This window comes from Heterodontus francisci, chromosome 3 (genome assembly GCF_036365525.1).
Source record: "Heterodontus francisci isolate sHetFra1 chromosome 3, sHetFra1.hap1, whole genome shotgun sequence".
Lineage (NCBI taxonomy): Eukaryota > Metazoa > Chordata > Chondrichthyes > Heterodontiformes > Heterodontidae > Heterodontus > Heterodontus francisci.
In genome coordinates this window covers 191,153,771-191,168,156 of record NC_090373.1, presented here as the reverse complement: position 1 = coordinate 191,168,156, position 14,386 = coordinate 191,153,771, and the positions used below count along the sequence as shown (strand labels likewise).

At 51.0% G+C, this 14,386-nt stretch overlaps 1 protein-coding gene across 1 annotated transcript in view; it reads left to right on the top strand.

Annotated features, from left to right (window-relative positions):
* The window catches only part of itpkb (inositol-trisphosphate 3-kinase B), a 191,960-nt gene that overhangs the window by 131,649 nt on the left and 45,925 nt on the right, over positions 1 to 14,386 (top strand). The window contains exon 2 of the mRNA XM_068027932.1: positions 11,818 to 11,917. Within this exon, the coding sequence (XP_067884033.1) occupies positions 11,818 to 11,917 (100 nt within the window). The remainder of the gene's footprint in view (positions 1 to 11,817; positions 11,918 to 14,386) is intronic.

The window sequence follows — 14,386 nt, the reverse complement described above, 5'->3', positions numbered from 1 at the left end:
AACCAGGCAATGGGGTGGAACAACCCTTGTGGAATGCAATTGTGTTTCCCTGTCAGCCCCACCTATTGAGTAGATTCAATGGTTGTGTATTTCACCCGGATCTAAACCATGTGGTAGTTTACCTGCGGTTGTAAATTTATCCATTAGCCCTTTTGTCTTAATACTTTGGTCGTCTAAGCCTGAGAGCAGAACACACACAGGCTGCAAACCTGCATCAAGGCTCTCCTGACGACTGAGTCACACAGAGTAGGCCAGTGTTCAGGTCCCAGTCCTCAAGCTGCACCAGATCAGTAGGTATCAGCAGGGGTGCTTGACAAAGGGGCTGCTTCAATTGGACTCATCTGCCCTGGGCTGGGGAGAGGAAAAATCAGGCAACAGCAGCTTGCATTTATATAGCACCTTTAACCTGGTGAAATGACCCAAGGTGCTTCACAGGAGCACGATCAAATAAAATTTGACACTGAGCCACATAAGGAAAGATTAGGATAAATGACCAACAGCTTGGTCAAAGAGGTAGGTTTTAAGGAGTGGCTTAAAGGAGGAAAGCGGGGTAGAGAGACAGGGAGATTTAGGGAGGGAATTCCAGAGCTTAGAACCTAGGCAGCTGCAGACATGGCCACCAATAGTGGAGTGATTAAAATCAAGGCTGTGCAAGAGGCCGGGATTGGAGGAATGCAGATATCTCAGAGGGTTGTGGGCCTGGAGGAGATTACACAGATATGGAGGGACGAGGCCATGGAGGGATTTGAAAACAAGGACGAGAATTTTAAAATTGAGATGTTGCTTGACCAGGAGCCAATGTAGACCAGCGAGCACAGGGGTGATGGGGGGGGACGGGACTTGATGTGAGTCAGGATACCGAGTTTGACAAACTCAAGTTTGCGGAGAGTGAAAGCAGGTGTCCAGCTTCCGATTTCTATCCAGCATCTTCTATTGGAAAAGGTGTGTAGATCCACTATGAAACTCCAAGTATGCTGCCGACTCCAACTGTGGTGGTAAAGTAACAGAGTATACCAGCTTCCCTTGAAACTGTACCCTTTCTTCAAGAGGGAAGAAACAATGGAAAGATTTGCGTTTCTGTTGCTCCTTTCACGCCCTCAGGATGTCCCAAAGCACCTCACATCCAATGAAGTACATTTTGAAGTAAAGTCACTGTTGTACACGGCAGCTAATTTGTGCACAGCAAGATTCCACATGCATACAATGTGATAATGATCAGACAATCTGTTTTTGTGATGTTGGTTGGGAGATAAGTAGGACACTGGGGATAATTCCCCTACTGGTCTTCAGATAGACACATGACCTTTTATGAGAGGGCAAATGGAGCTTCACTTTAACGTCTCATTCAAAATCGAAGTGAATTCTTTGATGAAGTAACAGAGAAGGTTGATGATGGGAATGCAGTGGATGTTGTTTTAATGGATTTTAAGAAACCACTTGATGAGGTACCACATAAAAGGCTGGTTAAGAAAATTGAAGCTTATGGAATAGGTGGGTCAGTATCCAATTGGATAAAAAAAGTTGGTTAAAGACAGAAAACAGCGAGTGGTGGTAAATGGTTGCTTTTCAGACTGGAGGATGGTAGACAGTGGTGTTGCCCAAGGGTCAGTGCTGGGACCACTCCTTTTTTGCTATATATAAAAAACTTGGAACTTGGAATATAGAGTAGAATCTCAAAATTTGCTGCGGCACCAAACTTGGAGGTGAGGCAAACAGTGAGGATGGTATGAATTGCCTGCAACAGGACATAGATAGGCTAGCAGAATGGGCAGACAGGTCAGAGATGGAATTTAATACTGGTAAGTGTGAGGTGATGAATTTTGGAAGAATGAATAGGGAGAGGCAATATTTACTTAATGGCACAGTTCTAAAGAGTGTGCAGGAACAGAGGGACCTGGGGGTGCATGTGCATCGATCTTAGAAGATGGCAGGACATATTGAGAAGTGGTTAGTAAAGGATATGGGATCTTGGGATTTATAAATAGAGGCATAGAGTACAAAAGAAGGGAAATTATGCTGAACCTTTATAAAGCTCTGGTTAGGCCCCAACTGGAGTACTGTGTCCAATTCTAGTCAGCGCACTTCAGGAAGGATGTGAGAGTTCTTGAGAGGGTGCAGAGGAGATTTACCAGAATGGTTCCAGGGATGGAGGATTTTAGTTACAAGGTTAAGTCAGAAAAGCTGGGTTTGTTCTCCTTGAAACAAAGGAGATTGAGGGGAGATTTAATGGAAGTGTACAAGTTTAGATAAGTTAGACAAGAAAAACTGTTCCTATTAACTAATGGTACAAGGACACAGTTTAAAAGTTTTGGGCAAAAGATGCAGGGGGAATATGAGAAAGCAGCGGGTGGTAACGACCTGGAACTCGCTGCCCACAAGGGTGGCAGAAGCAGCAACGATCAATGACTTCAAGAAGAAGTTGGATGACCATCTGAGAGAAATAGACTTGCAGGGCTACGGAAATCAAGCCAGGACTGACAGCATAGATCCATGGAAAGCAGGCATGGACTCGATGGGCCAAATGGCCTCCTTCTGTGCTGTAAATGACTCTGTGACTAAAAGACGACACCTTCAGCAATGCAGCACTCCCTCAGCAGTGCACTGGAGTGTCAGCCTGGATTTTGTGCTTGCATGGGGACAAAAGCATATAAACACTGCATATCACGTGTGTGTAAATGTATCTCAGTGCTCGTCCTGTCAACCTTTTCCATTATAAATTTCTATGTCAACATTTATAATGAGAGCTGCCTGTGTAAACTCGTCATGATAGCCTCTCCTCACTGTCCGAGCTGCAGTTACCTCCCTCTCCCCTGCTCCCTCAGTATGGGAAGCACCACGCTCTACCCCCCATTGCATTTAAATGGTGTTAAGGAGAGGGACAGTGACGTCCCTGGTGGACTATCCTTCTGAGCAAATGCCTCACCCACTACTGTCCTGAGGCTGCCATACAGAGAGGGGATTGGGTAGTGGGGAAAGTGGAGGCGTTGGTATTGACCCACAGATGGCCTTTCATGGAGAGAGAGGCCTTCCATTTTGCCCTAGCACTAAAGGTGCTGGAGGACCAGGTTTGGCCTGTGGTGTGTTGATTCCAGTCATCAGAGCACTCAGTTTGTCGCAGGACCAACTAGATTTTGCACCCTTGAGATGAACCAGTGCATGTCAACAAATAACTTGTGCAAAATGACTGGCTAGCTGTCCCGGACAGAGTGCCCCAGAAAAACCCAATACCATTTCCTGTCAGTTGATAGAATTCTTTCCTAAGAATCAGAGGGCACTACAGGCCTGGGCACATAATGCAGGCTGGCACTCTGGTACACTGCTGAGGGAGTGCTGCACTGCCAGATGAGACGTTCAATGAAGGCCCTGTCTGTCTGTTCAGTTGGATGTAAAAGATTCCACTGTACTATTTGAAGATGAACAGAGAAGTTCTCTTTGTATCCTGTCCAACACTGTTTCTTCAAACAGCACCTAAACCAGGTCATCTCATATGCTTTGTGAAACTTTGCTGTACATAACTTGGCTACTTGACCTACATCACACTGGACACATCCAGCCAATGCTGGACACTGGGACACAGCCAGCAAGTGCTGGACACTGTGACACAGCCAGCAAGTGTTGGACACTGGGACACATCCAGCCAGTGTTGGACACTGTGACACAGCCAGCCAGTGTTGGACTCTGTGACACAGCCAGCAATTGCTGGACACTGGGACACAGCCAGCAAGTGCTGGACACTGTGACACAGCCAGCCAGTGTTGGACACTGTGACACAGCCAGAAATTGCTGGACACTGGGACACATCCAGCAAGTGCTGGACACTGGGACACAGCCAGCCAGTGTTGGACACTGTGACACAGCCAGCAATTGCTGGACACTGTGACACAGCCAGCAAGTGCTGGACACTGTGACACAGCCAGCTAGTGTTGGACACTGTGACACAGCCAGCAAGTGCTGGACACTGGGACACATCCAGCAAGTGCTGGACACTGAGACACAGCCAGCAAGTGTTGGACACTGTGACACAGCCAGCCAGTGTTGGACACTGTGACACAGCCAGCCAGTGTTGGACACTGTGACACAGCCAGCAAGTGCTGGACACTGGGACACAGCCAGCAAGTGCTGGACACTGGGACACAGCCAGCAAGTGTTGGACACTGTGACACAGCCAGCCAGTGTTGGACACTGTGACACAGCCAGCAAGTGCTGGACACTGGGACACAGCCAGCAAGTGTTGGACACTGTGACACATCCAGCCAGTGCTGGACACTGTGACACAGCCAGCCAGTGTTGGACACTGTGACACAGCCAGCAATTGTTGGACACTGTGACACAGCCAGCAAGTGTTGGACACTGGGACACATCCAGCCAGTGTTGGACACTGTGACACAGCCAGCAATTGCTGGACACTGGGACACAGCCAGCAAGTGCTGGACACTGTGACACATCCAGCCAGTGTTGGACACTGGGACATAGCCAGCCAGAGGACACTGGTACACATACAACCAGTGCACACTGAAAGGCATCTAATCAATTCTTTCACTTTCCTAAAGGCTTGTGATTTGACATTTTAAATATCTGTTTAAAAGAAGCATGGGCGGCACAGTGGTGCAGTGGTTAGCACCGCAGCCTCACAGCCCCAGTGACCCGGGTTCGATTCGGGGTACTGCCTGTGCGGAGTTTGCAAGTTCTCCTTGTGCCTGTGTGGGTTTCCTCCAGGTGCTCCGGTTTCCTCCCACAGCCAAAAGACTTGCAGGTTGATAGGTAAATTGGCCATTATAAATTGCCCCTAGTATAGGTAGGTGGTAGGGGAATATAGGGACAGGTGAGGATGTGGTAGTAATATGGGATTAGTGTAGGATTAGTATAAATGGGTGGTTAATGGTTGGCACAGACTTGGTGGGCCGAAGGGCCTGTCTCAGTGCTGTATCTCTAAATCAAATCAAAATCAAGCAGCCACGGGCTCATATTGCATTGGAAACCCAGGCAGGGAACCAGGAGCTGAGACACTGATAGATCAGGAAGAGAACATGATACTAAACTTACGTTGGGGGAATGAGAAAGGATGACAGTGTGTCTGCGTGTGAGAGAGAGAGAGAGAAAGACAAGCACCCCCAATATGAATTTCAACACCCCCTCCCCACTCCACCAACAAACAGGCACTCAGACAGTGTGGCTGATTCAGGGACCTGGATCTGTATCTGATGGGTATCTGTTGAGGGTCAGAGAAACACTCTGACTGTTGGATTTTTAACCAGGTGGCTGCAAAAGAAAGCAGCTGTTTCCCAGACTCGGGAATTAACTGTTGGTGTGGGATTGTGTGGGAGGGGTTTGGGGCGCAGGGGAGGTGGAGGGGGTTGCGAGGGGAAGGGGTTGGAGAGAGGTGATAGAATAATCAGTCTTGGTGTCTGGAAGGAGTGGCCTTTTCCTGCTGTGGATTTCCTACATTCCTACACTGGTATATGAGAGTAAAAGTCAGAAAAGGAGACATGCAGAGAGACAGAAAGGCTGAAGGAGAGACAGAAACAGAAAAGAGAAACAGAAAGAGAAAGGCAGACGGGGACAGAGTGTAAAGCAGAGGGTTCAGTGAGTGCAGTGAGCTGTAAACTGCACCACTTGCTCAGTAATATCAATATGGATGAGCTGTAGCCAATTTTCCTTCAAAGCTACAGGCGTACGGTCAGTGAATGTATGAAGAGGGACAGCACCTTCCTGTCAGGAGCACGCAGAGGCTGAGGTACACATTCAGGAAACATCCTCCTTTGCTCCATGCTCCTCCTTGATCCCAAGGCCCCCTCTGCTTCACAATCTGCCGAAGGACTCCAGTACAATCCTGCATACCATGGATACCATGCATGCATACGTGGCGGCTTCTTCTATCTTTCCATGATTTATCAAACCAGTGCTCTCTATAAACCTCAATAGCCAGTATTTGCGAACCTAACCTGCTCATTGCCTGTAGGGTACAATGTGCCAGGTAATTACAGGGTGTGGGATATTAGTCCTGGTGGGAGTGTCTCTGGTGTCAGTTGCAGTGTTGCAGGCCGTGGACTATCAGGCCCAGGTGGGAATATCTGTGATGTCAGTCGCAGTGTTGCAGGCCGTGGACTATCAGGCCCAGGTGGGAATATCTCTGATGTCAGTCGCAGTGTTGCAGGCTGTGGACTATCAGGCCCAGGTGGGAGTATCTGTGATGTCAGTCGCAGTGTTGCAGGCCGTGGACTATCAGGCCCAGGTGGGAGTGTCTCTGATGTCAGTCGCAGTGTTGCAGGCTGTGGACTATCAGGCCCAGGTGGGAATATCTGTGATGTCAGTCGCAGTGTTGCAGGCTGTGGACTATCAGGCCCAGGTGGGAATATCTGTGATGTCAGTCGCAGTGTTGCAGGCTGTGGACTATCAGGCCCAGGTGGGAATATCTGTGATGTCAGTCGCAGTGTTGCAGGCTGTGGACTATCAGGCCCAGGTGGGAGTGTCTCTGGTGTCAGTCGCAGTGTTGCAGGCCGTGGACTATCAGGCCCAGGTGGGAATATCTGTGACGTCAGTCGCAGTGTTGCAGGCCGTGGACTATCAGGCCCAGGTGGGAGTATCTGTGATGTCAGTCGCAGTGTTGCAGGCTGTGGACTATCAGGCCCAGGTGGGAATATCTGTGATGTCAGTCGCAGTGTTGCAGGCCGTGGACTATCAGGCCCAGGTGGGAATATCTGTGATGTCAGTCGCAGTGTTGCAGGCCGTGGACTATCAGGCCCAGGTGGGAATATCTGTGATGTCAGTCGCAGTGTTGCAGGCCGTGGACTATCAGGCCCAGGTGGGAATATCTGTGACGTCAGTCGCAGTGTTGCAGGCTGTGGACTATCAGGCCCAGGTGGGAGTATCTCTGATGTCAGTCGCAGTGTTGCAGGCTGTGGACTATCAGGCCCAGGTGGGAGTATCTCTGATGTCAGTCGCAGTGTTGCAGGCTGTGGACTATCAGGCCCAGGTGGGAATATCTCTGATGTCAGTCGCAGTGTTGCAGGCTGTGGACTATCAGGCCCAGGTGGGAGTATCTGTGATGTCAGTCGCAGTGTTGCAGGCTGTGGAATATCAGGCCCAGGTGGGAATATCTCTGATGTCAGTCGCAGTGTTGCAGACTGTGGACTATCAGGCCCAGGTGGGAATATCTGTGACGTCAGTCGCAGTGTTGCAGGCTGTGGACTATCAGGCCCAGGTGGGAGTATCTGTGATGTCAGTCGCAGTGTTGCAGGCTGTGGACTATCAGGCCCAGGTGGGAATATCTCTGATGTCAGTCGCAGTGTTGCAGGCTGTGGACTATCAGGCCCAGGTGGGAATATCTGTGACGTCAGTCGCAGTGTTGCAGGCTGTGGACTATCAGGCCCAGGTGGGAGTATCTGTGATGTCAGTCGCAGTGTTGCAGGCTGTGGAATATCAGGCCCAGGTGGGAATATCTCTGATGTCAGTCGCAGTGTTGCAGGCTGTGGACTATCAGGCCCAGGTGGGAGTATCTGTGATGTCAGTCGCAGTGTTGCAGGCTGTGGACTATCAGGCCCAGGTGGGAGTATCTGTGATGTCAGTCGCAGTGTTGCAGGCTGTGGACTATCAGGCCCAGGTGGGAGTATCTGTGATGTCAGTCGCAGTGTTGCAGGCCGTGGACTATCAGGCCCAGGTGGGAGTATCTGTGATGACAGTTGTAGTGTTACAGGCTGTGGACTATCAGGCCCAGGTGGGAGTATCTGTGATGTCAGTTGCAGTGTTACAGGCTGTGGACTATCAGGCCCAGGTGGGAGTATCTGTGATGTCAGTTGCAGTGTTACAGGCTGTGGACTATCAGGCCCAGGTGGGTGTATCTCTGGTGTCAGTCGCAGTGTTGCAGGCTGTGGACTATCAGGCCCAGGTGGGTGTATCTGTGATGTCAGTCGCAGTGTTGCAGGCTGTGGACTATCAGGCCCAGGTGAGAGTATCTGTGATGTCAGTCGCAGTGTTGCAGGCTGTGGACTATCAGGCCCAGGTGGGAGTATCTGTGATGTCAGTCGCAGTGTTGCAGGCTGTGGACTATCAGGCCCAGGTGGGAGTATCTGTGATGTCAGTCGCAGTGTTGCAGGCTGTGGACTATCAGGCCCAGGTGGGAGTATCTCTGATGTCAGTCGCAGTGTTGCAGGCTGTGGACTATCAGGCCCAGGTGGGAGTATCTCTGATGTCAGTCGCAGTGTTGCAGGCTGTGGACTATCAGGCCCAGGTGGGAGTATCTGTGATGTCAGTCGCAGTGTTGCAGGCTGTGGACTATCAGGCCCAGGTGGGAATATCTGTGATGTCAGTCGCAGTGTTGCAGGCCGTGGACTATCAGGCCCAGGTGGGAATATCTGTGATGTCAGTCGCAGTGTTGCAGGCTGTGGACTATCAGGCCCAGGTGGGAATATCTGTGATGTCAGTCGCAGTGTTGCAGGCTGTGGACTATCAGGCCCAGGTGGGAATATCTGTGATGTCAGTCGCAGTGTTGCAGACTGTGGACTATCAGGCCCAGGTGGGAATATCTGTGATGTCAGTCGCAGTGTTGCAGGCTGTGGACTATCAGGCCCAGGTGGGAGTATCTGTGATGTCAGTCGCAGTGTTGCAGACTGTGGACTATCAGGCCCAGGTGGGAATATCTGTGATGTCAGTCGCAGTGTTGCAGGCTGTGGACTATCAGGCCCAGGTGGGAGTATCTGTGATGTCAGTCGCAGTGTTGCAGGCTGTGGAATATCAGGCCCAGGTGGGAATATCTCTGATGTCAGTCGCAGTGTTGCAGGCTGTGGACTATCAGGCCCAGGTGGGAGTATCTGTGATGTCAGTCGCAGTGTTGCAGGCTGTGGACTATCAGGCCCAGGTGGGAGTATCTGTGATGTCAGTCGCAGTGTTGCAGGCTGTGGACTATCAGGCCCAGGTGGGAATATCTGTGATGTCAGTCGCAGTGTTGCAGGCCGTGGACTATCAGGCCCAGGTGGGAATATCTGTGATGTCAGTCGCAGTGTTGCAGGCTGTGGACTATCAGGCCCAGGTGGGAATATCTGTGATGTCAGTCGCAGTGTTGCAGGCTGTGGACTATCAGGCCCAGGTGGGAATATCTGTGATGTCAGTCGCAGTGTTGCAGACTGTGGACTATCAGGCCCAGGTGGGAATATCTGTGATGTCAGTCGCAGTGTTGCAGGCTGTGGACTATCAGGCCCAGGTGGGAGTATCTGTGATGTCAGTCGCAGTGTTGCAGACTGTGGACTATCAGGCCCAGGTGGGAATATCTGTGATGTCAGTCGCAGTGTTGCAGGCTGTGGACTATCAGGCCCAGGTGGGAGTATCTGTGATGTCAGTCGCAGTGTTGCAGGCTGTGGAATATCAGGCCCAGGTGGGAATATCTCTGATGTCAGTCGCAGTGTTGCAGGCTGTGGACTATCAGGCCCAGGTGGGAGTATCTGTGATGTCAGTCGCAGTGTTGCAGGCTGTGGACTATCAGGCCCAGGTGGGAGTATCTGTGATGTCAGTCGCAGTGTTGCAGGCTGTGGACTATCAGGCCCAGGTGGGAGTATCTGTGATGTCAGTCGCAGTGTTGCAGGCCGTGGACTATCAGGCCCAGGTGGGAGTATCTGTGATGACAGTTGTAGTGTTACAGGCTGTGGACTATCAGGCCCAGGTGGGAATATCTGTGATGTCAGTTGCAGTGTTACAGGCTGTGGACTATCAGGCCCAGGTGGGAGTATCTGTGATGTCAGTTGCAGTGTTACAGGCTGTGGACTATCAGGCCCAGGTGGGTGTATCTCTGGTGTCAGTCGCAGTGTTGCAGGCTGTGGACTATCAGGCCCAGGTGGGTGTATCTGTGATGTCAGTCGCAGTGTTGCAGGCTGTGGACTATCAGGCCCAGGTGGGAGTATCTGTGATGTCAGTCGCAGTGTTGCAGGCTGTGGACTATCAGGCCCAGGTGGGAGTATCTGTGATGTCAGTCGCAGTGTTGCAGGCTGTGGACTATCAGGCCCAGGTGGGAGTATCTGTGATGTCAGTCGCAGTGTTGCAGGCTGTGGACTATCAGGCCCAGGTGGGAGTATCTCTGATGTCAGTCGCAGTGTTGCAGGCTGTGGACTATCAGGCCCAGGTGGGAGTATCTCTGATGTCAGTCGCAGTGTTGCAGGCTGTGGACTATCAGGCCCAGGTGGGAGTATCTGTGATGTCAGTCGCAGTGTTGCAGGCTGTGGACTATCAGGCCCAGGTGGGTGTATCTGTGATGTCAGTCGCAGTGTTGCAGGCTGTGGACTATCAGGCCCAGGTGGGAGTATCTGTGATGTCAGTCGCAGTGTTGCAGGCTGTGGACTATCAGGCCCAGGTGGGAGTATCTCTGATGTCAGTCGCAGTGTTGCAGGCTGTGGACTATCAGGCCCAGGTGGGTGTATCTGTGATGTCAGTCGCAGTGTTGCAGGCTGTGGACTATCAGGCCCAGGTGGGTGTATCTGTGATGTCAGTCGCAGTGTTGCAGGCTGTGGACTATCAGGCCCAGGTGGGAGTATCTGTGATGTCAGTCGCAGTGTTGCAGGCTGTGGACTATCAGGCCCAGGTGGGTGTATCTGTGATGTCAGTCGCAGTGTTGCAGGGTGTAGGTTATCAGTCCCGGGGGAGTATCTCTGGTGCTAGTTGCAGTGTTGCAGGGTGTAGGTTATCAGTCCCGGGGGAGTATCTCTCGTGCCACTCGCAGTGTTGCAGGGTGTAAGTTATCAGTCCCGGGGGAGTATCTCTGGTGCCACTCGCAGTGTTGCAGGGTGTAAGTTATCAGTCCCGGGGGAGTATCTCTGGTGCCAGTCGCAGTGTTGCAGGGTGTAGGTTATCAGTCCCGGGGGAGTATCTCTGGTGCCAGTCACAGTGTTGCAGGGTGTAGGTTATCAGTCCCGGGGGAGTATCTCTGGTGCCAGTTGCAGTGTTGCAGGGTGTGAGTTATCAGTCCCGGGGGAGTATCTCTGGTGCTAGTTGCAGTGTTGCAGGGTGTAGGTTATCAGTCCCGGGGGAGTATCTCTCGTGCCACTCGCAGTGTTGCAGGGTGTAAGTTATCAGTCCCGGTGGAGTATGTCTGGTGCCAGTCGCAGTGTTGCAGGGTGTGAGTTATCAGTCCCGGGGGAGTATCTCTGGTGCCAGTCGCAGTGTTGCAGGGTGTGAGTTATCAGTCCCGGGGGAGTATCTCTGGTGCCACTCGCAGTGTTGCAGGGTGTAAGTTATCAGTCCCGGGGGAGTATCTCTGGTGCCACTCGCAGTGTTGCAGGGTGTGAGTTATCAGTCCCGGGGGAGTATCTCTGGTGCCAGTCGCAGTGTTGCAGGGTGTGAGTTATCAGTCCCGGTGGAGTATGTCTGGTGCCAGTCGCAGTGTTGCAGGGTGTGAGTTATCAGTCCCGGGGGAGTATCTCTGGTGCCAGTCGCAGTGTTGCAGGGTGTAGGTTATCAGTCCCGGGGGAGTATCTCTGGTGCCAGTCGCAGTGTTGCAGGGTGTGAGTTATCAGTCCCGGGGGAGTATCTCTGGTGCCAGTCGCAGTGTTGCAGGGTGTGAGTTATCAGTCCCGGGGGAGTATCTCTGGTGCCACTCGCAGTGTTGCAGGGTGTGAGTTATCAGTCCCGGGGGAGTATCTCTGGTGCCAGTCGCAGTGTTGCAGGGTGTGAGTTATCAGTCCCGGGGGAGTATCTCTGGTGCCAGTCGCAGTGTTGCAGGGTGTGAGTTATCAGTCCCGGGGGAGTATCTCTGGTGCCAGTCGCAGTGTTGCAGGGTGTGAGTTATCAGTCCCATGTAGATTTGTTGTTCTTACTTACTTCCTTCCTGTGCTTCAGAGTAAATCCTGGAAGAAGATCAAGAACGTGGTGCATTGGTCGCCATTTGTTATGTCCTTCAAGAAACGGTATCCATGGATACAGCTAGCAGGACATGCAGGTATGTACCAGCCATGCACAATTACCAATCCCTGAAAATCCACACAATTGGATCCCATTCTGGAATCGGTCTAACATCACAAAACTGGCTGATAAATCTAACAGTGTATTTTCTGCGCATTAAGGATCTGACTCACACCCACACTGACACCACTGAATGATCCATTAGAGAGCTCATTATTTTATCCTTTTCATCTCCTGCAGTTTTTGGTTCACTCCTCTTGTGACTCTTTATGGGGTAAAGCTGAAATGTTGCATCTTGCAGCAGAAAGCATGTCTGATGCATGTCCCAAATGTCACACAAAGTCTGGGGTACTGAATCAGCAACAGAAAAAAGAGGCGAAGGGATTCTGTCCCTTGCTGGTTAAAAGGGGTACTGTGGTCACAGAAACTGGCAAATGCTGGACCAACTGAGACCTGTGAACTCGTCCCAGACCAGCAATGACTGTCCCATCCTACACCGTTCCCCCATCCTACACCATTCTCCCATCCTACTACATTTCTCCATCCTGCAACATTTCTCCATCCTACACCATTCTCCCATCCTACACCACTTCCCAATCCTATTACATTTCTCCATCCTACACCATTTCCCCATCCTACACCATTTCCCAATCCTGCAACATTCCTCCATCCTGCACCATTTCGCCATCCTACACCACTGTCCCATCATACAACATTCTCCCATCCGACTACATTTCTCCATCCTACAGCATTTCCCCATCCTGCACGATTATCCCACCCTACACCATTTCTCCATCCGACACCACTGTCCCATCCTACACCATTTCCCCATCCTACACCATTCTCCCACCCTACACCATTACTCCATCCTACATCACTGTCCCATCTACACCATTTCTCCATCCTACACCACTGTCCCATCCTACACCCTTGTCCCACCCTACACCATTTCTCCATCCTACATCACTGTCCCATCCCACACCAATTCTCCATCCTACACCATTATCCCATCCGACACCATTATCCCATCCAACACCATTTCTCCATCCTACACCATTATCCCATCCGACACCACTGTCCCATCCTACATCATTTCTCCATCCTACACCACTGTCCCATCCTACACCATTATCCCATCCGACACCACTGTCCCATCCTACACCATTTCTCCATCCTACATCACTGTCCCATCTACACCGTTTCTCCATCCAACACCATTATCCCATCCTATACCACTGTCCCATCCCACACCATTTCTCCATCCTACACCACTGTCCCATCCTACACCCTTGTCCCATCCTACACCATTTCTCCATCCTACACCATTATCCCATCCGACACCATTATCCCATCCAACACCATTTCTCCATCCTACACCATTATCCCATCCGACACCACTGTCCCATCCTACACCATTTCTCCATCCTACACCATTATCCCATCCTACACCACCGTCCCATCCTACACCATTTCTCCATCCTACACCACTGTCCCATCCTACACCATTATCCCATCCTGCACCATTTCTCCATCCTACACCATTATCACAACCTACACCATTATCCCATTCTACTACATTTCTCCATCCTACACCATTTCCTCATCCTACACCATTTCCCCATCCTACACCATTTCCCCATCCTGCAACATTTCTCCATCCTGCACCATTTCGCCATCCTACACCACTGTCCCATCATACAACATTCTCCCATCCGACTACATTTCTCCATCCTACAGCATTTCCCCATCCTGCACGATTATCCCACCCTACACCATTTCTCCATCCAATGTCAGTGTCCCATCCTACACCATTTCTCCCATCCTACACCACTGTCCCATCCGACACCATTTCTCCATCCTACACCATTATCCCATCCGACACCATTATCCCATCCGACACCATTTCTCCATCCTACACCATTATCTCATCCTACACCATTTCTCCAACCCACACCACTGTCCCATCCTACACCATTTCCCCATCCTACACCTTTGATCCATCCTACATCATTTCCCCATCCTACACCATTTACCATCCAATACCACATGCCCATCCAACACCATTATCCCATCCTACACCATTTCTCCATCCTACACCATTATCCCATCCTACACCATTTCTCCATCCTACACCAATTCCCCATCTGACACCATTATCCCATCCTACCCCATATCCCCATCCGACACCATTATCCCATCCTACACCATATTCCCATCCTGCACCATTTCCCCATCCTACACCATTATCCCAACCTTCACCATTACTCCATCCTACACCATTGACCCATCCTGCACCATTTCCCCATCCGACACCATTATCCCATCCTACACCATATTCCCATTCTATACCATTTCCCCATCCTGCACCATTTCCCCATCCTGCACCATTATCCCATCCAACACTATTATCCCATTCTACACCATTTCCCCATCCTGCACCATTATCCCATCCTACACCATTTCCCCATTCCATGCCTTTTTCCCATCCTGCACCATTATCCCATCC